The sequence below is a fragment of the Anastrepha ludens genome, chromosome 2 (genome assembly GCF_028408465.1).
Source record: "Anastrepha ludens isolate Willacy chromosome 2, idAnaLude1.1, whole genome shotgun sequence".
Lineage (NCBI taxonomy): Eukaryota > Metazoa > Arthropoda > Insecta > Diptera > Tephritidae > Anastrepha > Anastrepha ludens.
The window spans coordinates 139,409,130-139,433,179 of NC_071498.1; the positions used below are offsets into that span (position 1 = coordinate 139,409,130).

The following is a 24,050-nucleotide window of genomic DNA, read 5'->3' on the forward strand; positions in this document are numbered from 1 at the left end:
CCAATTGTAAGTTGTATCGCCTTCTAATTACAATCTTTGTGTTTTCGAAATTTCCAGATTGAGAATGATACCAACGAACTGGCCAATACACCCTTTCGTCTCAGCATTGTGGAGTCGCGCGTGCTCACCTTTCACTTTCGCGAAAATTTCAATGAATCCTGTGTGCATGTGTGCCACTGGCAGATACAATTCCCCATCATACGCAAAGAGGAACCGAAATGTGATCAGCTACCAATAACTAACTCACAAGTGGAGATACGAGGTCTTAAGCCATCGGAGCGTTATCGCATGAATTTCTTTAGCTGTGAAACTCAAACCTTCTATGGGCAAGTGGATAAGCAGACATTGCCTGATCGTGAGTTTTTGAGGTACTAATTTTTTAAAGTACTAGGTTTCAATTGTTATGATTCTTATAGCACCAGGCACCATCAGCAATCAACGCATTATACGGCACAATGGTTTAAAGTTGCTATGGGATCCGCCACTGCAACCCAATGGCAAGATCCATCACTATAACATCCTATGGACGTTGGGTAATGTGACACATGAGATCAATATTTTAGACTGTACTGCATGTTCCTTTAAAGTAAGTGGCATAAATTGCAGCTTAGATATCAAATAGACTGAGTTTCTTTATAAAAACAATTCTCGCCCGTAGTTTCCCAACATCTCCGAGACCGCAAAAATAAATGTAACCATACGCGTCGTAGGTGAAACCGGTGTTGGCGCACCAATTTTTATCGATTTGCGCAGCATTAGTCATCATTCTCTGGAGATCGAATGCCCTTCGAACGAATCTGAAGTTTACAGTGGCATCATTATTGGCTCGCTGCTCTCCGTGGTCTGTGTCATCGTCTTTGCATTGCTCATCATATTGCAACGCCGGCGCTATAAAGCGCGTACGCAGGGTCCCACACATCTGAGCTCACCATCGGATATGAATTTTGGTAATCTAAACAACCCGAGTATACCCAGCGAGAGCGCAGGTGGCTTAAGTGGTAGCACTTTTCAGCAGGATTGTCACGAGATGCAAACACTAATACCAAAAAGCGGACGTCACATCGATTTGCAGGCCAATCGTCCGAAAGAATATCAAACTACACAGCTACCGAATGGCAATGGAAATATCGTCCGGCGCCACCTCACAGTGGAGGTGGAAACCAATGCCAGTGGTTTGCAGAACGAGTTTGAGTTGGACGGCCGAGCGAACGTATCGCAGCTGCCATTGTGCAGCTCCACACCGGAGAAGGTGCCACCAGATGGGGCTCATGCGTTTTTCATACCCTTCAAACAGACGCCGCCTAACACAGTGGTGACGGCAATAGCCAAACAACATAGTTCCTCAGGTAATTATGCCAACAACGGTGGTGAGGGCGGCGGCGGGGGTGATGCAAGCGGTTATGTAGTGCCGCCAAACACGCTGCCGCTTATGTCAACACCACCAACAACGCTGGCGCTTAGCGCAACAGGTCAGCAGCGTAGTGGAAGCCTCAGTAGTAGCAGTTATGGTGGTGGCGGTGGTGGTGGAAGTGGCGGCATCGGTCCTAATGGCAGTCGTAGCAGTAGTAATAGCAGTAAGAAACAGTTCCATGCAAATTACTCGAAACATTCCAAATCGAATGATGTGATTTGTCTGCTCGCGGACGAGGAGGTGGCGGCAACCCTGACACCAACCAGCGAAACGGCCGTAGCGTTGGCATTAACAAACGGCCTGAAGGCAGCTGCAGTGGCGCGAACGACAGAAGCTGCTGCAACAACAAAGGCAATAGTTAATGCAAGCGTCGAGCAGGTGAGTGCGCTTCTATTGGGTTGGGGAATAAGTTGGTAGTGTTTTTATATTTTCTTTTATTTTACAACGATTTGTTTGCTATTTGGCAAAGGGTAAGTAGATAGATACTTTCTGCTCTACAAAACTGTATTAATTGTATTGTATTTTTGAGTTATTTAGTTTTTTATTAGTTTTGAAGCTTAGAAATGGAATGCTCAGGAGGCAAAAATCAACATTTTGGACACCTGCTCTTCTTTGCTTTTCATCGAGGTCAAGAAGCTGCCGAAGCAGCCCGGAACATTTGCGACGTGTATGGGGAAGGTATCATAAGCGAATCTACCGTACGGATATGGTTTGCAAATTTCAAAAATCGCGACTTTGACGTCAATGACCCGTCCCGGGAGGGCCTTCTGAAGGTTTTTCAACGTCTCAAATCACTTTTGAAGGAAAACGGTTGCCAAACCAGTTGTGAATTGGCTGAGCAAATGATCTCCGATCATGAACCGATTTTCATTCAATGGGATTTCCCAAAGATTTGGGAGCCTGGCTGCCTCACGAGCTGAACGAAAAAAACAAAGCAAGTCGCCTTCAAATTGCTTCTCATCATCTCGTCTGCCATCGAGCAACACGCGGTCATAAACGGCGCTTTTTGTACCGAATCGTCACGCGAAAAGAGAAGTGGTGCCTATACATCAATATGAAGCAATGAAAGGTGTGGGTGGTCCCAGGAAATACGTTAAAGCCGAGAGTTAAGCCAGATCTTCATTCAAAGAAGATCATGATTTGTTGGGGCTGGGAGGGCATGGTGCACTTGTACCAAATGCTCGAAAAGAATGCAACGGTCAACAAGGAGCTCTTCATTGCCCAGCTATATCGCGTGAATGAGCCTATGCGACTGAAAATACCTGATCGACGTGGCCAAACCATATACCTTCACGACCCAGCCAGGCCTCATGTTGCACAAGTCGTCAAAGCCGCACTACAAGAGCTCGAATGGAAGGTCTTTCAGCATCCGCCGTGCTCTCTGGTCCTTGCACTGAACATCTTTTCCGCTCCCTGTCAAACCATATGAAGGGCGTTACCTTCGATAACAAAGAGGTCCTTAAAAATTGGCTCAACAACTTCTTGGTGACCAGACCAGGCAACTTTTGGCGGAATGGAATCAAAAATTGGTCGAGAGGAGGGAAGAGGTTGTAAACAGCAACAGTGTTTATATAATTGAATAACTTTTTGGTATAATTATTTTTTGAAGTGAAAACTTCTTTAGAATCGTTGGGAGTGATTTGAGAAAAAGTGAAACGAAAAAAGCGACACTCTTGGCTACGAATATTACATATACACGTAGCGACGAACTAAATAACTTTTAGGCCAGCGCCGACAGCATGGCGCGATAGCCGAGCGGCTAGCAATGTGAGCTTCCGATCCAAAATCCTTGGTTCGAATCACAAGAAAAAAATTTTTTTTATACAGTTATTTTATTTTTTTATTTTATGATATGTTTATGAGGAGCTTTTTTTCATGGCAGAAATACACTCGGTGTTTTGTCATTGCCTGCTGAGGGGTGAGCGCTATTAGAAAAATAGTTTTCCTAAATTTTGGTGTTTTCACCGAGATTCGAACTGACGTTCTCTCTGTGAATTCTGAATAGTAGTCACGCACCAACCCATTCGGCTACGGCGTTTGTTTAATTTTACTGATGCAAAAATGAGGAAAAATATATGAATAAAGTTTGCTTACTGTTTACACATTTTCCAAAGGTGACGGAGAACCAAAAAAAAAGTCGATTTTCAAACAAATACGAGTGCATATGTGTAATTGTGTTAGAGTTTCGGTCACGCCCCAGCAAAACCTGCGTGCATATGTGTTTGTAACATTCAAAAAAATGTAATTGTGTTAGAGTTTCGGTCACGCAGGTTTTGCTGGGGACGCTCATAATAGCAACCGCGTGTGTATTTTTATATTCGTAAATATTTTCATTTTTAAATATTTACCGCAATTATGCCGAAAAATAATGCAGAAAAGTGTCGTGAATATCGACAGAAAAAAAAATCAATAAATAGCATCACGGAATTCATTCACGAAAATTTAATAAAGTATACACCAGAAGTATCGCGGATACTTAGAAAAGATTACAATAAAGTTCCAATGATTTTAAGTGGCGATTTTAACGTAAATTTTGCATTGGACACAGCGGTTCCTTTAATTGACGTTCTCAATACAACATTCAATTTAAAAATGTGTAACAATCGCACTGAATCGACAACACGATCAAAAACAACCATTGACGCGGTATTTCAAAGACATGTTGACAACATCGAAACCAAAGCATTTGTATCATATTTTAGCTATCATAAGCCACTCGTATCATTTGTTGAAATTGAAAACATTGAGGATGAATAATAATAAAATGAAGAAAATAAAATATGAACTTTATAGCAATATTATAATGAACCTATAATTATCTTGCTCCTAATGCTGTTTTCGTCTTATTCTCTCTCTGTTTGTTTTACGGAAGGTTTCACTTCTATCGCGTCTAACCGTTAGACTGGTGTTTTTTTTTTTTTTTTTTGTTTAAATAAAAGTATTCGGTAAAAACGCTACGAACTTATTCCCCGATCTAATACTTGTAAATATTAATATTTCTAAAACAAAAATATAATTTGACATTCATTTAACAGAAACCAACAACACTAACAACAACTACTGCAACTCTGCATACACCCAACCAAAAAAGTACTTCTTCGTCTTTAGTTAGTCCTGCCACACAGCCAAACCGCAGCAAAGCTGTCAAGTTGAAGAAATCCGCTGCAGACAAAAAGCCGCGCAATTCAACAGCGTTAAGTCGCGGACACAATTCCATAGTTCCTGCCTTTGGATCGGTTGCTGCAACAAGCAGTACCACTGCCATACCCACAGCCAATCCATGGTCCACAACGGCACCACAGCTCACAGCAGCAGCAATAACGTCAGCATCCGCGTTAGCGCCCAGCAGTAGCAGCAGTGCTTTTAGTGTAGCATTTAGTGGCGCGCATCGACGCCCCAACGTCGATCCGAATGGTTGAGCAGATGAGCTAAAGTATTACGCAAAGAAAAATCAAGTTTTATGTAAGTTAAGTGGAGCGATAGAACGTTTAAGGTGGAGATAATTTGAAGAGGAAACACATTCAGGATAAAAATAGTGATTAGGCGCCGCCGCTTTCGCTGTCGCCGAGGAGGGCGCGCAAGCGTGCGCGCTTCAAACAAAAAAGAAAACATACAAACTACAAAGCAGTAAAAAGAAACATTCCAAAACCTATTAACTTATATATACACACACATACAAACAAACATATACAAAAATATATAAAGTAGCAACAGATATTTGTAGGTAACCCACAAAATCGTAAGAGAAATGAAATTTGCATATTTTATAAATGTGCAAGAATGGCTATTTAAGCTGCTGCAAAACGATATGTGGCTGATTTTACAGTTTTACAGACATGCATACAAACAAACATAAAAACATAAATACACTTAGTGATTATTTACGAGACGAATATGTAGAGGGATATATTGTAAGAAGGTGTATTTATGCAGTAGCCGTTCAAGGTGTGCCGTTAGCACTAGCACACACACAAACACATACACGCCAACCTTCAATTGCAGTTAGAGCAAACTCTATGCACACATACCTACACATAGAACACACATACATATGTAATTACAAACATACTTACAAACCATGTTCAAGCAGAAAAACTAAAAAAAAAAAACACACACAAACATAGTTGAAAATTTGGAAGGATAAATGAAATGAAAGGACAAGGAAGCATATGAAGCTAAGCGATGTTGTGGGCGAGAAAAATAAGAATTGGCATTGTGAAATTCGCAAATTGCATTGAATTGCGTAGGCGCGTGTTTCTCATGATTTTGCTTCATAGTGTTTCAGTTCGTTTGCTTTTAAATCAACTGAGGCTAGAATTGCTGTAGTTTTTTTTTTTTAACGAAGTTATTTTATATAAAGCAGATATTTATTAATTTTTTTATTAGTTACTTAGTTTTTAAGTTAAATTTTTGGTAATAGTGCTTTTAAGCAACGTGAGCAACGAGTTCGATGAGAAAATGTGTGGACGAAGCAGAATTTAGAGTTGAGTTCCTATTCTCTTATATAAAAAATAGTAAGTTTTTGTAATATAATTTAAAAAATCGTAAAAATTAAAATGGGTCTCAAAATCCATAAACAATTTGCTTACATTCGAAATATTTTCAGCCATTTTAATTTTTATGAGTTTTGTGGCACAAGCAGTGTGCTTTAGATGTGTAGCTCAATAGCTGGATTTGTACGTATGATGAGGGTAGCAATAAGTGTATGAAGTTTTTCAAGTTTTTTCTGTGTAAGGCAAATTCTTTGGTCGGTTGGTTTATCATCATTCCTTCGTCTCCGTTGCGGAACACAGGGCCAAAGGAGAATTTTTCCATTCTGTGCGATTCCCGGATATATTGTTCACTTGCTGCCAGGTCATTGTGCTGTCCACGGCTTTGTACTCCTCTACTATGCAGGGTCGCCAAGGGTGCCTAGGTCTGCCTCTTCTGCGCTGTTCTTGGGGGTTCCAGTCCAGTGCTTGTCTGCTGATTTCAGTGCCACCTTTCTGTAGGGTATGGCCAAGCCATCTCCATTTACGTTCCCTTATTTCAGTTGCAATTGGTTTTTGATGACATCGTCGATGCAATTCGGTGTTAGATGTCCAATTGTCTGGCCATCAGATACGTAGAATGCGTCTCAAACAGCGGTTCACGAATACTTGAAGCTTCTGTAGCATAGAGCAAAACTGATTTAGCATTGGAGTTGAAAATAATCCATATTTTTGTTGTAATGTGCATTTGCTTGCACTGTCATACCGGAAGAAGATTTCCAAATGCACCTCTTGCTTTTTACAATCTTGTAGATTCTTCCTTTTTGTATCCGCTTTCCGCAGTGGATTGGCTTCCAAAGTATTGAAAAACGTTTACATTTTCAATATTTTCCTCTCCGATATTGTAGAATGCATCGTTGATCGTTGATTAAAGTAATGATTCATCCACAATCCAACTAGCGCTTCCGCATCAATTAGTTGCCACATCCGCGCTACCAACTTGTTTAACAGTTATTTAAAGCACGACTATATCCAGTCTGTGCGCCTTAAGAACCTTATTAGGTTGTTGACGCCTAAACCAGACAGTTCTTCGAGACTCTCGAACAATGGGTTGCCCAGGATTGACATTCTCCCATTCCCTAAGGCGAAGCATTCGTAGAGGATATAAGCCAATGCTTTTCTTAAAAAAAATATAAGCATAACAAAGTCATGCCCTTCATTTATCTTAGGCTTCCCGTGCACCGCTCTTAAATTTTTCCTTACCAACTCGGTCTTTGTAGTAACAGTAATTAAACCAAGTCAGATGTCTTATGTCCATTTCCTTTCACATCTTTGGATTTGATTATTAACAATAACTACAGAACTCCATCTTTTATTTTGTCCATTTATAAATACTTTTGCCAACGTTTACTTGCTTCGATGCAATTTTTCTTCTCATCTTCCGTCAAGTCCACCACGAAAAGGTACCTTCCACCCAAGGCGCATCTCTTAAAAGTGATATCAGTAGACCAGCTGATTTGATCTTGTTTTCTTCCGCAGTGTAAATTCGGATGTTAGCACGAAATGAAATGACGAAAAGCCAGCCGTTCCATGCGCACTATAGTCGTGTGTTCAGGAGCTTTCAAGTTGTTATTAATGGACGTACGGCCTGAAAAAATAGTTCTATAACCTTCAAACCTAGTTCCCAGTTATGCTATACAGATGGGTCGAAATTAGAAGATGGTAAAACAGCGACAACAAATGCCTACGCATCATCTGCAGAATATTCTGGCCAAACACCATCAGTAACGACGCACTGTGGAGATTAACGAACGAGGAACCCATCCTTAGGCAAATCAAAAGCAGAAAGTGGCGATGGATAGGTCGCACATTGAGAAAACCATCATATGGCATCACGAGAATGGCACTTGACTGGAACCCGCAAGGGCGCAGAGGTCACGGTCGACCATAACAAACACTTGGAAAAGGTCGACGCTGCGCGAACTAGCAGATGCCGACATCTCATGGGACGGTGGAAGGAAAACAATAACAAAAAAAGAACAGCGACAAGAATCAATGGCTCAAAAAACCCGATTCCAATGGGTTTTTAACCAATAATCTTCCTAGCAGAAATAGAAGCCATTAAGACTTCTAACTCGTCATTTTACAGGCCACTGTAGCGTGAGATATCACTTAAACAAAAGTAGTCTCTCTCTCAGCTAATCGATTCTGCGAAATGAACACTGAAAATTCAGAACACATTCTTTGTGAATGTCCTGCACTAGGCAAAAAAGGCTACACCACCTTAGTGGTATTGCCGTGCAGTCATATACCATAAATTATAGAACAATCAACCCCAAAATGTGCTAAAGTTAAAAAAAAACTTAAAATATAGGGTACCTCTGCAGGTTTTGCGCAATAGATCTTTTTGGGTCGCAGTTCCCAGTAGCCTAAGTAGGTAGGTGAAATGATTGAAGTGGTCAAGCAGATATCTACAGCCATTCAGAGGTGCTGATATAAAGAAGAAGTTGATGGAATTTAGGTTGATCGTGATCTTAATCAGTGATCTTAATCGTCTAGCTGCCAAACGCATTTTACAGAGAAAGTGCTCAGCAGTCTCCTGCTCTGAAAGGTCCTCACAGCTTCTGCAATAGGAGTTAAATGGTAACCCTTGCTTTTCCGCGTGTGTGCCGATCGTCCAGTGACCGATAAACACAACTACGAGTTTGGAAATTGAATGGCGAGGAGTCCAAAGGACTTTCCGAGTCCTCCGTATATTGTACTGGGGCCAAAAAGTTTTCGAAATAGCATATGAAGAAATTGAGCTCCATCTTTTTTGCGCTTTCCTGAGAAATAACTTGTGCACAACTTGAGAACAACTGTCACGGGGATGCCGATGACCGGGTAGGAGATCTCTGAGGCCAATTCAGTCCCCTTCCTTGCAAGCTCATCAGCAATTTCGCAACAAATTACCTGCACACCCAAGAGATTTGATCTCCTCCTTATAGGAGTTTACTAATTTTGTTCTGCACCAGGGCGTCGTCAGAGCCTTGATCGCGGCTTGATTATCGGAGAAAATGTTAATATCTCCCTCACTTCCGCGTTCTGTGAGCATTTTGCCTGCCTGCAGGATCGCATAGACTTCTGCTTGAAAAACACTAGCAGTGCTCGGCAGTTTCATCCATCTTTGGGCCGTCAGTGAAGACAGAGGTGCAAGCTTTGGTGCAGATTTTCCCCTCATTTCAATCCTGCCTACTTGGAAAGTTTGACCTAGCACTACCCTCAAACTCCAGTTTGCGAATTGAGAGATCTGTTCAACGAAGTTCAGATAAATAAGGTGTTAACTGCCCAAAAACACTACCATGTGCTTGAGAGAATAATAATAATAATAATAGTCGTATGTTCCTAACTCCAAACGCATGCGAGCTGTTCAACGCAGATCGTCCTTTTCTCTTCTATTTTCTTCTGCCGTTACATTCCAGTGCACAAAATGTTGTTGTTGCTCTAGTGCCATTACCTTTAATGAATGCGTCTTGCTTCTTCCGCCCATATAACATTTGTGATACAGCTTCTTTTGTTTGTAATATCTAAATTTTTTTCACAAAACAAATCGAATTCGTTTAAAAGAACGCAGGTCGCTCAAAAGTTCTTGCAAAAATAAAAACTACTTAATTGTTTGGGGTAAATATTTGTTTGAATTTTCGACATAATCTTCTGGCAGATTTATACACTTCGCTCCACGCTGTTCTAGTTTGTTGATGCTTTCCGAATAGTAGGATTTGTCCAAGTCTGAAAAATAGTCATTCGTTTATGCAGTCACCACCTCATTTGAATAAAATATTTTTGCTGTCTGCCATTTCTTCAAGTTAGGGAACAAATAGTAGTTCGAGGAAGAGAATTCTGGAGAATAGATGGGGAGTGAAACGAGTTGGGTCTCTATTTCCATAAATTTTGCGACCACAACTGCTGAGGCGTGAGCTGGTGCGTTGTAGTGATGGAAAAGGACTATTTATGGAAAATCACTCGATTTCCTCTATTCAAACGATTGCCAAACACAAAGGAATAGACCGATCTGGCTGATATTTGGTGTGTGTTCTTCCAAGAGATGCTACTAGCTAAAAATAACCTCGATATACGCCAGTAGTGCCATCGCGCTCAAAACGGCCCTCGTATTCGCTGCGAATTAATTTGAGCGGTAATAAAATAACTCTTTGCAAATCACTCGTACAATGCAAACTCGATTATTTTCTTCTCATTATATGCATTAATAATATGTCATTTAATACATTACTTGAATTGAATTAACATTCAAATACTGTTTAGCATTTTGTTCAACGATGCAGTTGTTTTCAAGTCCAATTCTAGAATTTGAATCAAGAACAGAAGAATTTTCGTCTTTGCTTCACGACTACGAAAATACAAATCGATGAACGTAAAAGAAATTTTACGCGAAAACTAACGACGAGTCAGTCTATGTTAGCGAAACGACTTGGACTTAAGTTCGGCCAAGGAGTGTCACTCTAGCAGCATTTCTCAGAAGTTCTTTATAAAATCATTGAGTCACAACACTACAATATTTTTTTGGAAGCCCTGTAGAACAATCTTATAATCTAATATGCCAAAGCGAACTTGGTTTTCTGTGAAGAAATCATCTATACCATTCATCACTCACTTTGTGACAAACAAGAAAAAATATGACCCACATTTTACCCATCAATTGCCTAACTATTTGCCGTTTTTTTAACTCTAACAAAATGAGAATATTCCGCATCTCTTGCTACGCTACTCGGTTCTGCAGTACATAGGTAAACTCGTTTTTCTGCAGACTTCGTTTTCGTTTTTCCGAATACACGTTACCTTGAAGTTAGTTACTTGTAGACTAGTTGCAAACTGATTTTTTTATTACACTAATTTTCGTGCGCGCTCAATACCGCTTACCAATTAAATTAACCCCTTGGGTAGAGATTTATTTGCAAAAAGATAATATTTGCATGTGGAACAGATTTAATTTTTGGTTATTTGGAGTAGTATATCAATGAATTTTACGTAAGAATTCACAAAAATATAATAATAAAAACAAAACACGTCATCCGCTCCTAGAGCGGCAAACAAGTGCGTGACGTGTCTCAGACGCCAAATATACCCAAGGCGTTAAATGTTCAAAATTGCAACCAAAAAAAGTTGTATTTAGAAATTCACCTAAGCTGAATGCGCACTAAAAAGCTAACGCATCGGCGCCCGATTTTCGGATATGCAAAGTTAGTAAGGCAAATTTATAAACCCGCTACAGCAACCTAACCACTAAACTAAACGCAAACTGCAAACATTGGAAAAAACTGTGGAAAAACGACAACCTGTGCTGTACAAAAACAGAGCAAACGAAAAAAATAAATTAAGTAAAAGTTGCAACACAATTAAGAAGAGTTTGAAAAGTAATATTTATGCATACACATACATACATATTTGACTAGAAACACAAAATGACGTATATATGTACATGTTTATTTAACGGCTATGAGTAGCTCCGTCAAAGGCACAGAGAGATCTTAAAAAATTAAACAATCGCATAAGTTCTCGTTACATGTTACACATACATACAAGTACATACATATGTGTAAGAGTAGTACATGTATTGTAGTTATGTAAATGTTCCACGAAATCCTTTATGTAAAACGTTCATGTCAACATAAGTGCAATAACCCAAACAAATTTATTGATACAATTTGAAGAGTACACCAGATTTTGAAAACACTTACAGGTTTTGCTCTTTCCACTAACAATTCAGCATAAAAGTAGGCAACATTTAAGCTATACATTTTCTCCAACATATGAGCGAGTATGTAAGTAACAGTCAGAGCAATGAAAGAAAGAAGCAGAAATATTAAAAGACTAAATACGACGATAGGTGAGAGCCAAAAAGGCGTAGAATTTACCCAAGAACAGTAACTCTCTGAGGAATACATAACATAGATATTTAATACAGAAACCAATCACTTGTGTTCATTTTAATTTCATGAAACATATTTGTTGTTTTGTTTTTTTATAATACAATAATATATTTCAATTTTATGTACAAACAATTATTATATATACATATATACAATATAAAAAACAGTTAGACATGAATCCTTTTTTCACATAAATAGCTATTTACAGTAACAGATAAACAAGCATTTAATAATTTGTATCGATATATACAAAATACACACACTTACACACATACATATGAGTGCATTTACATACATTTTGTGTTCGATTAACAGCAAATTTTTACAGAAACAGAAAAACGTTAATAAACAGAAGAGAGCATTTAAATTAAATATGTATAGCAATAATTTATTAGAAAAAAATAGAAAAAAAAACAAAACCAAAAACCAACACAAAACACAACAACTAAAAGATAGTGTCCAAACTGCCTAAACGGTTAGCAGCAACTTTCGACTATTCCAAAAACGTACTGGAGATTCCTAAAGCTACTACATACATACAGACATACATACGAAAGTGCATACAAGTGAAATTTTAATTGCAACAAAACAATACATACAAACATTTGTTAATTCAAAAATATTTCAACGTCGACGAATTTTAAATCAACGTTAAAAAGTTTGATACCAAAAAAAAATATTTACAAGCATACAAATACTGGAGTGCTGCATTTGTACATACAAATAAAAAATTGCAACAATGCAACAGCTACACAAATAGATACATATTTATTAGAAGCAAAAGTAAAAATTACAACAAAGTTTAATTGAAAAGTGAAAAGTGAAACAGCAGTGGTCAACGCCATGTCTGTGCATGTGATAAATGTTTGAGTTCTATGCAGACATTTAACTAAGCTAAGAGAAGATTATAAAAAATAAATTGTAAAATTTAAAACTAAGTATATATGTGAATTGTGCACGCATGTGTGCATAAATATGTACATATATTTGCAGTTGAAGCTGAAAAGAGCAAATATATTGTATTTTGGTTTCATATTAGTCGCAAGCTAAGTACATACAAACACACACACACGTACTTGTGGTGGGCAGTCAATGCGCATGCGGAACATTTTGCACACCCACACTTGCAAAGAACTTACGAATAAGCGTTTTTAGTATGAAATACTTTTAGGCTACATTTAAAAAATTGTAAGCAAATTTTTCGAATTTCTGCTGACAGATTTTAAGTAAATACGAAGTGAGCTCTGTTTACCGGCTGGCCTAAGTGACAGTTTGTCCATGCACTTTTAAAATTGATAAGTTTAAATTACCAATTAAAAAAAAAATTGTAAAAAAATTACCATCTGGCTAAGTTTGGAGTGCGGCAAAATTGAAATTGCGCTCAAAAAAAAGGTGAAATTAGAAAAAAAATGTGCGCTTAAAATTTTTTTGTTCTTTTTTGCTTAAAGCACCTAAGCTCTTCACGCTCGTACTTTGGTTCATTGCGACTTCTTCAACACTAGATTTACGAGTGTTTATTATACATCTATTTTTGCTGAACTGCGCCAATTTGACTCATACAACAGAATTCAAGATCTTGAAAAAAAAAAACAAAAACAGTTCCAACTAAATTGAAATAAAAGATTTATTAATAAAAGCTTCATGAAAAAGATGGAACATATTGTAGTTTTTACGGGATCCCTACAAAATGCTGTATATCAAAATTCTTTTCTGTATTTACAAAATTCTGTAAAAACAAAATTCTGTACTGAAGTCAACAAAAGTCAACGAAAAAAGGAGTTCTACACAAAAATACGGTGGATTGCGTAGCCGGAGTCGGACTGATGAGGGTTATTTTTTTGAAGCGCGGCCAAAGGCCGCCAAGGCGAAAAGGAGTTCTACGCAAAAATACGGTGGATTCTATCGTAACTGAAGAAAAAATGTGCGCACTTTTTTTTATAAAATTTGTTGAATTTCTTATCATTTACTTACAGCATTTCGTCAATACAGAATTTTGTCAATACAAAATTTCGTCAATACAAAATTTCGTCAATACAGCATTTCGACAATACAGAATATTTTTTACAGAATTCTGAAATACAGAATTTTGTATACAGCATTTTGTAAACAGAATATTGTATCATACAGCATTACGTACCCAACCCAGTTTTTACATATTAGGTGCGCAACTAAGTTCTCTGTTTTTTTTTTTTTTTTAATGAAAATACAAGTTTAAAGTATAGCCCATCGCTGGTCCGATCTTTTCCCATCTTTCTGGTACATCTCGTATACCGTCGCGGTAAAACTGTTCATCTTGTGAGGCTATCCACAGATCAAGCCATTTTTTGACGTCTTCATATAAATGGAACTGCTGGTCAGCTAGACCATGTGCCATCGATCGGAACAGGTTATAATCAGACGGGGCAATATCTGGAGAATATGGCGGGTGGGGTAGGATTTCCCATTTCAGTGTTTCCAGGTATGTTTTAACGGGTTTGGCAGCGTGAGACCAGTGCTAGTCGATACCGATCCTCTATGATGGTTTCGCTTGGTTTTAACAGTACATAATAAATAACACCAACTTGGTCCCACCAAATATATAGCCCTAACTTTCGCAGCGTGAATATTCGGCCGAGGCGACGACGTAGAAGCATGACCGGGCAGTCCCCATGACTTTATTTTCTTTGGATTGCCGTAATGAATCTATTTTTCATCACCCGTCACGATGCGATGAAGAAAACCCTTCCTTTTTTTGCCGCTAGAGCAGTTGTTCACAGGCGAAAAAACGACGTTCAACATTCCTTAGTTTTAACTCATAAGGAACCCAAGTCCTCTATCTCTGAACCATTCCCAAAACATGCAATCGCTTGGCAATGGATTGGCGGGTAACGCCTAATACTGAAGTAAGCTCTTCTTGCGTTTGACACAGATCCTCATTGAGCAATGCCTCCAATTCAGCGTCTTCGAAGGTTTTTGGCCTTCCTTCTCGCGGACGGTCGTGAACATTAAAATCACCGTCTTTGAAGCGACGGAACCAATCTTGGCACATTGTTTCACTTAAAGCAGCATCTCCATAAACTTTTTGTAGCTCTCGATGTCTCGATGCGCTTCAGCCGCCGTTTTTTTTTCGAATTTTCACAAAACCAAAAGTATATGATACCAAAACAAAATCACTAATGTGTCGAAGCAGTTTGTTTACCATATGTCTAAGCTTGGCTAGCGTTTAGGTAAACGTTTAGGTTATGCTAGAATCGACTAGCACACACTGCTGCCGGCATCTATTGACAAACAGCGGGAATTTAGTTGCGCACCCATACAAATTATGTTTTTGAAATAAATTTTTCGCACACACTTTTAGTCCATTTAGCAGACAATCTCTTACATCTACAAGTATTTCTCTTGCTTAATACTTGAACTTGACAATTCTCGCGTACGTCAACACCATGAGTTTTCGACATGGGAACGGAAATTTTCTCGAAATCGTCTCCTTAGTTTTCTCTTAACTCTTCATCTAAATGGAAAATAAAATCCTTTCTTGAAACCAGCACTTGAGTGGTCTCTTTATATACTTAGTCCTGCCGTAAGTTCTGTTACAAGTTACGCCCGTTATAGATGAGATACTTTTTTCAATGAAGTTAGTTTTATTTATTCACGTAAAAATTAAAAGAAAATTTATTTTCATTTGAAATGGTCACCATTTGCTTTTACAAGCCTTTAAACGATTAGGCCATTCAACTATTGCAGCACGCACGGCTTCCATGGACATTGACGTCGCCGCTCGAACCAAAGATTGTTCTGACTCTCCGAATTTCTGTGAGTTCTTCGAGAGGCTGTGCTTTCCAATTCTGACCACAAACTGTAGTCCAATGGATTCAGATCTAGTCCTTCAGACAGCCAATATTCTACAGCTACACTACCGGTCAAAAGTTTGGGTTCACTTGAAAAATTGTAAAAAATTTTCAACTGATCGTGATTTGCTTCGTCAAATATTTTTTAATATTGTTATTTTACAGAAAGTAATTGTGTTTAATACAAAATATGTCAACTTTTAAAGAAACCCGCAAGTATTTGTTCATATTTTCGATTCCTCGAAATCGCCGCCTTTTGCTCGTATTATAGCATCGCATATTCTGGGCATCCTATCAATTAATTTACGCAAAGATTCTGCTGTTATTTGATTCCAGCAATTTTGCAGAAATGTCCAAAGTTGTTTTGTATTAGTAGGTTGCAATTTTCTTACTTCTCTGTCCAACTCGTCCCACAGCAACTCGATCGGGTTACAATCCGGCGACTGAGGAGGCCATTCCATATATTTGAGTTGTTTTTGATTTTCTTTGGCTGCAATGTAATCCTGGCAAAATTTTGAAGTGTGCTTAGGATCGTTATCCTGCTGGAAAACGAGTCCGCTGTCCACAAATCTTTTCCCACACGGAAAAGGGTGCCGTTGAAGTATGTTGGGGTAGACTTTTTTGTCCATGATACCCTCAATTTGCACAATGTCTCCAACTTTGCCTCCAGCAAAGCATTCCCAGACTGACACTGACCCTCCACCATGCTTAACTGTGGGAACAACACATTGGTTGATGAACCAACAATGCGTTCACCGACAAAAGGACGAACATATTGGCGGCGTTGTTCGTTGAAAATTTCAAATTTGGACTCGTCCGTGAACAAGACTTTAGACCATTGTTCAGTTGTCCACTCTTTATGTTTTTTAGCCCAATTAAGTCTCTTTACTTTATTTTGCTTTCGAAGTAAAGGTTTTTTGTCGGCGACGCACCTTTTTTGGCCGTCGTTTCTTAGTCGTCGCTGTACCGCCGAACAGATACTGGAGCCTCGCGCGAGGAATTGAGTTGTTCGCGAATTTCAGGGGCTGTTAGAAAACGATTTTGTTTGCTTACAACACATATGAACTTATCCTCTCCTTTTGACGTAGTTTTAGGCCTCCCAGAACGATGACGACTCTGATTGCACCCAGTATTCCTCTTTCTTTGTAACGTTCTCATGGCAGCATTTTGAGAGACATTACATTTCGAAGCAATTTTTCGCGTTGAATAGCCTTCTCCATGTAGTGCTACAATGACTGCTCGTGTTTCTACACTAAGCTCTGCTTTCCGACCCAGTACAAATATAACAAGAAATATGTAGTTTTACTTAAATTTTAATAAAATAATTAGGAGATAATTTTTGTATAACGTCGACATGTATATAAGTTTTTGTAAAACAGTTATTTTTTGGAATACAAAAAATTGTTTTACTTACCTTTTTGATAACAAAGATGACACCAACAATTACAAATATAACTCTTGAAGTGAGTTTTGCAGCAATAAGATGTTACGCGTAATAGGCACTAGACGCATTGACAGAATGCAGCAAGTCATAACACGTTCATGCTTGATCTACGCGTCTCCCACAGTCATTTTGTAAAGAATAACAATCTTCTAAACTCAAACTAGTAGCAGAACGCACGTTTAAAAAAAAAACACTAATAAGCCGACTTGATTGTGTAAAATTCCAAAATAATGTAAGTGAACTTTTGACCGGTAATGTATGAACCTAGAAATATTGTTTTTTAGCCATTGCTGTGTAGTTTCTGCCTTATGGGCTAGAGCGGAATATTGCTGGAAGATCCAACGCTCTCCATTGAAGAGAGTACTGCTCAACTGCTTCACTGCTTTTGCCCCGGTCTTAACCCCTTTTTCGCAGAAATGAAGCGATATAACGCCTTTACAAGACACTCCCCACCAAACCATTACGGAGGCTGGATGGTGGCCACGCTGAACCCTTGGAACAACATTTTTTATAGCTTTAGAAGTTTTAGCATAGCATTTTTTTTTTAGCATTTTGTCGTTTTGCTTATTAAAAACTTCTTCAACAGCGAAAAATCTCGCATCTGTGAAAAGAAAATTTTCATGTGTCCTCCGCGTGTCACCGAAGAAGCTGCTTGCATCTGTCGAGTCTAATTTTCTTCAAGTGTGTTGTCAAAAGATGACCAGTTGAGTGAGGAAAGACTTTCAGGTGGAGATCATCTCTGATTAGTCTTGACATGGATCTGGTCGATACAATCATTTTCCTGGACCTGATTTGTGCTTTCCAAAGGGATTTCTGCGATTTCTTTCGCGAACGGCTTTTATGGCTGCACGGGTTTGAACCACGCGAGGACGGCCACTTCTTTTTCTGTATGTCACTTCAGACGTTTGGGAAAAACGATTGATCGTGCGGTAAAAAACATACTCGAAAAATTAAGTTTTTTCAGCAATTCGTTAATCCAAATGCAATGCGATTTTCCTTAGCGCCCCACTCCATTGTTAGTAAGCGAAATTTGCCACGAAACTGCCTATAATTTATGAGTAGGCAATATACCTATGTATATGGAGAAAAGCAAAAATATCGGAACTTTTTCTGCGAATTTGTTCTCGCCGTATGCCTTGTAAAATTTGTCACAGAATTTATGGCGAGACTTAGTATAAGCAAAATAATTTTAAATGAGTCCGATTGGCCAGTCCGTAAATCTTGTGTCAAATATTGTCAAAGCTAGAGCTACTAAAGCGTGAATTATTTATATTGCATTGTATCTTTTAAAAATGTTAAAATTAATTTCTGTTGTAAACAAAGAAAAAGTGAAATAAAACAAAAAAAAAAATTGATACCAGTAACTTAAGGCGCTAAATACATTTATACAGGTACATAGAGGAGTACTTTGTATATTTTTTCTCTTTAAAATTTTTTAAATGTGAAATGTTTCGCGTGATTCTCCTTTGTAAAAATTTATTACGTTTTTTTTCTTTCATATTAATTTTATTTATATTAATTGTTCGCATTTTGTACGTAATTGTAAATTTAAAAATATTAATTACATATTTATGTATACTACATACATACACACACACACACATACGTATGTGTATTTAAAGTTATGATAAGCTACAATTTTTATACTTGTATGTCAGTAAAGTGGAAGAAAAACCACCAAAAGCATGGGAATATTTGTATGTAGCCTGTAAGTTTGTGTTAAATGCTCGAGACCGTGAATGTCCTGTATGTGAAAAGAAAATCGTGTAAACTCATGTATATGTAGGCATAATATTTGTGTATATGTAAAACGTGCACACATACATATGCGCATTTGTGCATGTGCAGAGCTCAACTATTTCTGTCAAGTGCCAGACACCGATTTATTTGACATTATTCGGGTACTGGCTGTTTGATGTGAAAAGCTGGCCAATGTTTTAAAAAAGTACGACGAAATGGCTAAATTTGAAATACAGCTATAATTTATTTGAAACTATGAAATGTGTTTTGTTTTTTTTCGTTCTTTGTATTGACAAGAAAAGAGTTTTGCCTGCAGTAGAAGTTTCGATAATTTTATAAGATTTTCAATAAAAGGTGAAGACAAAGATAGCAAACGAACTGGTAAGTAGCAAATTTAATGTGAAGTGGAAACTTGTTCCAGGCACATAATAAAAGCGGCAGCATTACAGCATTGCAGGGTCCGGCACTCGAAGTGTAACCAATTAAAAATGTCATATATTGGGTAGTCGAAAAAGTCTTTTCGTATTTCTAATCAAACTTCAACTCATTTTTTTTATATTTATAATGAACTTTATTAAATCAAATATGTACCATTTTGGTTGACCACCTTTGGCCATTTTTCTTCTAGAGACATTATTCCATCAGCGTAAAACTTTTGTGGTTTCTCGGCGAAAAACTGCGATAAGTAATTTTCACAGGTTTCTCTTGAAGCCAACTTTACTCCATTAAGGGAGTTCTGCATTGACCGAAACAAATGGTAGTCCGATGGTGCAAGGTCAGGGCTATATGGTGGATGCATCAAAACTTCCCAGTCAAGCTCGCCCAGTTTTTGCCGAGTCATCAAAGATGTGTGTGGCCTTGCGTTGTCCTGATGGAAGACGACACCCTTTCTGCTGATCAGTTCTGGCCGTTTTTTTTCGATTGCTTGCTTCAATCTCATCAGTTGTTGACAGTAAAGTGTAGAATCAATCGTTCGAGCAGACTGGAGCAGCTCATAGGGGATGATTCCTTTCCAATCCCACCAAACACGCAGCATAACCTTTCGAGGCGTCAATCCTGGCTTTGCGACCATTTGTTGAGCTTCACCACCCTCGCACCATGATCTTTTTCGCACATTATTGTTGTATTGGATCCACTTTTCGTCTCCTGTTACCATTCGCTTCAGAAATGGTTCGATTTCATTTCGTTTCAGCAAAGAATCGCAGATGTTAATTCGGTCCATTAAATTTTTCACAGACAATTCATGTGGTACCCAAATATCGAGCTTCTTTTTGTAACCAGCCTTTTTTAAATGGTTCAAAACCGTTTGATGATGAATGTTTATGGCGATGCCTTGGCGATGTCATGGCAGCTTATGTGACGGTCCTGGTCAATCTTTTCCATAATTTCATTGACTTTTTTAACGATAGGTCGACCGGAGCCAGGTGCATTTTTCACATCGAAATTGTGCTACACGAACTGATACAGCATCGTCTCCGTAAACTTCACAAATTTCATTGGTGACTTCCTTTTTTTATACAAAAATTTCAAAATATAGCGAATTTCTTCATTATTTTCACTCATTTTTGAACAGCTATAACTTTTTTTCAACTCCTCCGAATTTAATTTTTATTTTGGTTAAATCAAGCTTAAAATGCCACCTTTCTAACACCATATGATATGACACAATGTGATTGGTAGCACTAGAGATAGATGACTCTAACGACATCTATTGACAAAATACGAAAAGACTTTTTCGACTACCCAATATTTAGTTTGGAGAATTACTTTTATTCAATTCAAAGTAAAAAATGTGTGAAAATAATACAAAATTAAGAATGAATTTACTTTTGCTCGTTGTGACCACCTTTTGCCTTGACTATGGCTTTGAGACGGTCCAAAAACGAATGTGACTTGCAGGTATTTTGGCATACTCGCGGACAATGGTTTTTTTCAGCACCTCGTGACTGGTGAATCTATTAGTTCGGACTTTGCTCTCCAAAATAGCCCAAAGAGAATTATCCATCGGATTCGTGTCTGGTGAATTTGGGAGCCATTGCGTGGACGTTACGAAGTTCGGAACGTTATTTTTTAGCCATTCGAGCCTTGGGAGACGGTGCCGAGTCCCGTTGAAACATCCATGGTATGTCAGCGAAATCTTTGTTTGCCCACGGCTTCAAAGCAACCTCCAGAATGCGTTTCCGATAACATTTCGCATTTACCTTGACGCCAGGCTCGATTGGAGAGCATCCATCTCCGGTTACAGTGGTCCAAACAATTATATGAGTTGATGCATTGAGTAAGTAATTACATAGAGACTCATTTTTTTGCAAACGGGCATATTGATGCGGTCGGTCGGGTAAAAAGAAGGGAAAGAGCGAAGTGTTGTAACAAGTTCGAGACGCGAGAAGCTATGTTTTTGCTCGTATACACAAAAATAAATCGACACAAAGTGCATGCGAATGCGTCGATTTGCCTTTGTCTAATGATGCTCGCACAACGTAAACGTACGCCCGTATCAGCTGACACGACTAATGAGAACCCCATGTAACTGAATTCTCACCACCGTTCCGTTCCGAAGTATCGTTGATCGTTGTTTCATCGTGTCAGCTGGCACGGGCGTACGGGCGTACGTTTTTGGTGAGTGTGAGCACCATAAGCTGTTGTGTGTCAGGTGCGCGCAGAAGTATACACTAATGATTTAAACAGAGGCCACTGTTAGCTTAAAACAGGTTTACGTCTTCGAAATTTCGTACTATTGAAAATTTAAAATCCATTCCTTTTTGTTCTCATATAGAAGAATACTCCTCCAACTGTTTATTATTACATAGAAAAACAAATGCACATACAAAAAATCATACACTATTCCCTGCGACAATATTTCCCTATCCCTATTCCATACATCCATACATCCATACATACAATACATACGTACATATAAGTCGCTATCGGAACGCACTCGCCACATTATTACTTACTAGCAAACCCGGCCCCCTTCGCTGGGCACTCTAAAATAGAATAGATATGGTTTAGAACAGAAAATATATGATTTTCATATTATTTATTTCTTTATTCTTTATTCAAGCGCTTTGGCATAAACAATATTTTTTGTTTTTCTATTTGTTTTTGAGTAAATATAAAATTTAAATTGAAAATCAGGAAAAAAGAAGATTGTTTTTAAATTTCAAATCAACGCATATGAATAAACAATCGTCTTTTTTCCTGATCATCCATGCATTTTTCGTTTCAATTTATATGTTTTATTAAGCATTGGAGCTTTTTTAACCATTATCCATTTATATTTTTCAAAAAAAAAGAAACGAAAAAAATTTTTTTTCCACGAACACATAATTTCATTCGGATTTCACATTAAATTCTCAAATTTCGTAAGAAATTATTCACTGTTCCAAAATCCACTCCAAAAAAATTCACAAACAATTTTTACATGTTGCACTTACGTTTTTTCCTTATGGCATCCAAATCAGAAAGAAATAAAGACCCATTGTAACTCACACTGTCAATTTGATAGTTCAGTTCCGCCCCAAGCGTTAAAAAAGTAAGCGACATTATGGCCGGTTCAAAAGAACGCTGTACCCGTTGTCAGTGCTCCGAATTACAACCAAACTTTACGAAACCCATTTTCAATACTTACTTAACAATGTGCGTAAGTTTGGTTTAATTCGGTGCAAAGACACGGCGGGTCCACGTTTTGGCATATATTTCGAGACCCTAGTCATCAATAGGTATGAAAATTACCCCGTATTGAAGCACTTATCAACAGCTTTCATTTGATACCCATATTGTACATACACAACCAAAGGTTACCCGGGTCCACGTTTTGACCTATATCTCGAGACCCTATCTACCAATAGGTATCCAAACTATACGGAAACCATCTTCAATACCTTCTTAACAATGTGTGTAAGTTTGGTTTAATTCGGTGCAGACACGGCCGGTTAGCGAACACACACAAAAAGTTGACTTTATTTTATGTATAAGATGGGTTGGGTACAATATGATTTTGGTTCAAAATTCTGTATTTAAAATTCTGTATTCAATATTCTGTATTCAAAAATCTGTAATGTAAAATTCTGTAATGTTAAAATTCTGTATTGCGGAACACTGTAATTTAAAATTTTGTAAATCAAAATTATGTATTGTCAAAATTCTGCATTGCAAAATTCTGTATTGAAAAATCGGAAGAGCATATGGATAAATAAAAAAAGTGCGCACTTTCTTTATTTTTCCATATGCTCTTCCGATTTTTCAATATAGAATTTTGCAATGCAGAATTTTGACAATACAGGACTTGTCTTGACCCATATGGTTTCCTATATTATCAAAACAGATTTACATAAAGCAAATGCACATATGTTTGTATGTATTTATAGCTTCAGAAACAATGTGAATGAAATTCGAGCAACCGTGCTAAAAAATATTGTAGAATAATTGCAATACTTTCTGTATACTTCGTTCAAATACCTAACTGTTTTAATCAATTCCCACTCTTTCATTGTACGTTTGTTTTTTGTAAAATTTATAGAAACACAATACGACAACGACAGAACCAAACCCAGCGGTCTTTTGTTTTTGCTTCTCGTTTACAGCAGGTCAAATAAGTTTACAAAGAGAGTTTCGATTAGTTCTATTGATAGTGGCTGGCCAACGTGCATGAATCAATTTTGGGGAAATTACAAATTTAAAGAAAGCACAACTAGCTAAAATTCAAAATGGTCACAAAATTAGTCAAACGAAGAAGGCTGTAAAAGCAAACAACAGAATTAAAAGAATAACAAAAAAAGGCTTATATTAAGACATGTTTCTTTTCTAAAGCGAATTGCTATAAATTTAATAATATAATAATTGTTTCGCCATTATAATGTAATAACTTTTGTTTGCATGAATTTTTGAATTTTTCTTCAATTGACGTATGTATACATATATACCATTGTTTCTATAAAATCAGAATTCCATTATTCATAAAATAAATGTGCTATTCAGGTAAGCGTGCTTATCAGGTTATCTGCTTATTTGGTTATATTTTTACAGCATTTTGATCGAAAATAATTTTGATTCCAGAATTTTAATATACAGAATTTCAGTTCTCCATCATTTTGATCATACAGAATTTTAAATACAGAATATTGAACCAAAAGAATTTAGGCTGGACAGAATTTTTTTTTTTATTTTTACAGAATTTTCATCCACAATAATTTTGAAAAGCAGAATTTAGTACCTCTCCCGTATAAGATT

General features: G+C 37.7%; 1 protein-coding gene across 1 annotated transcript in view; it reads left to right on the forward strand.

The window, feature by feature from the left end:
* LOC128855102 (uncharacterized) overlaps window positions 1-19,079 on the forward strand; it is a 79,930-nt gene extending 60,851 nt beyond the window's left edge. Inside the window, exons 10-13 of the mRNA XM_054089732.1 lie at window positions 58-355; window positions 417-586; window positions 659-1,789; window positions 4,447-19,079. Coding sequence (XP_053945707.1) covers window positions 58-355; window positions 417-586; window positions 659-1,789; window positions 4,447-4,830 — 1,983 coding nt within the window. The 3' untranslated portion in view covers window positions 4,831-19,079. The remainder of the gene's footprint in view (window positions 1-57; window positions 356-416; window positions 587-658; window positions 1,790-4,446) is intronic.
* Window positions 19,080-24,050: the final 4,971 nt, after the last annotated feature.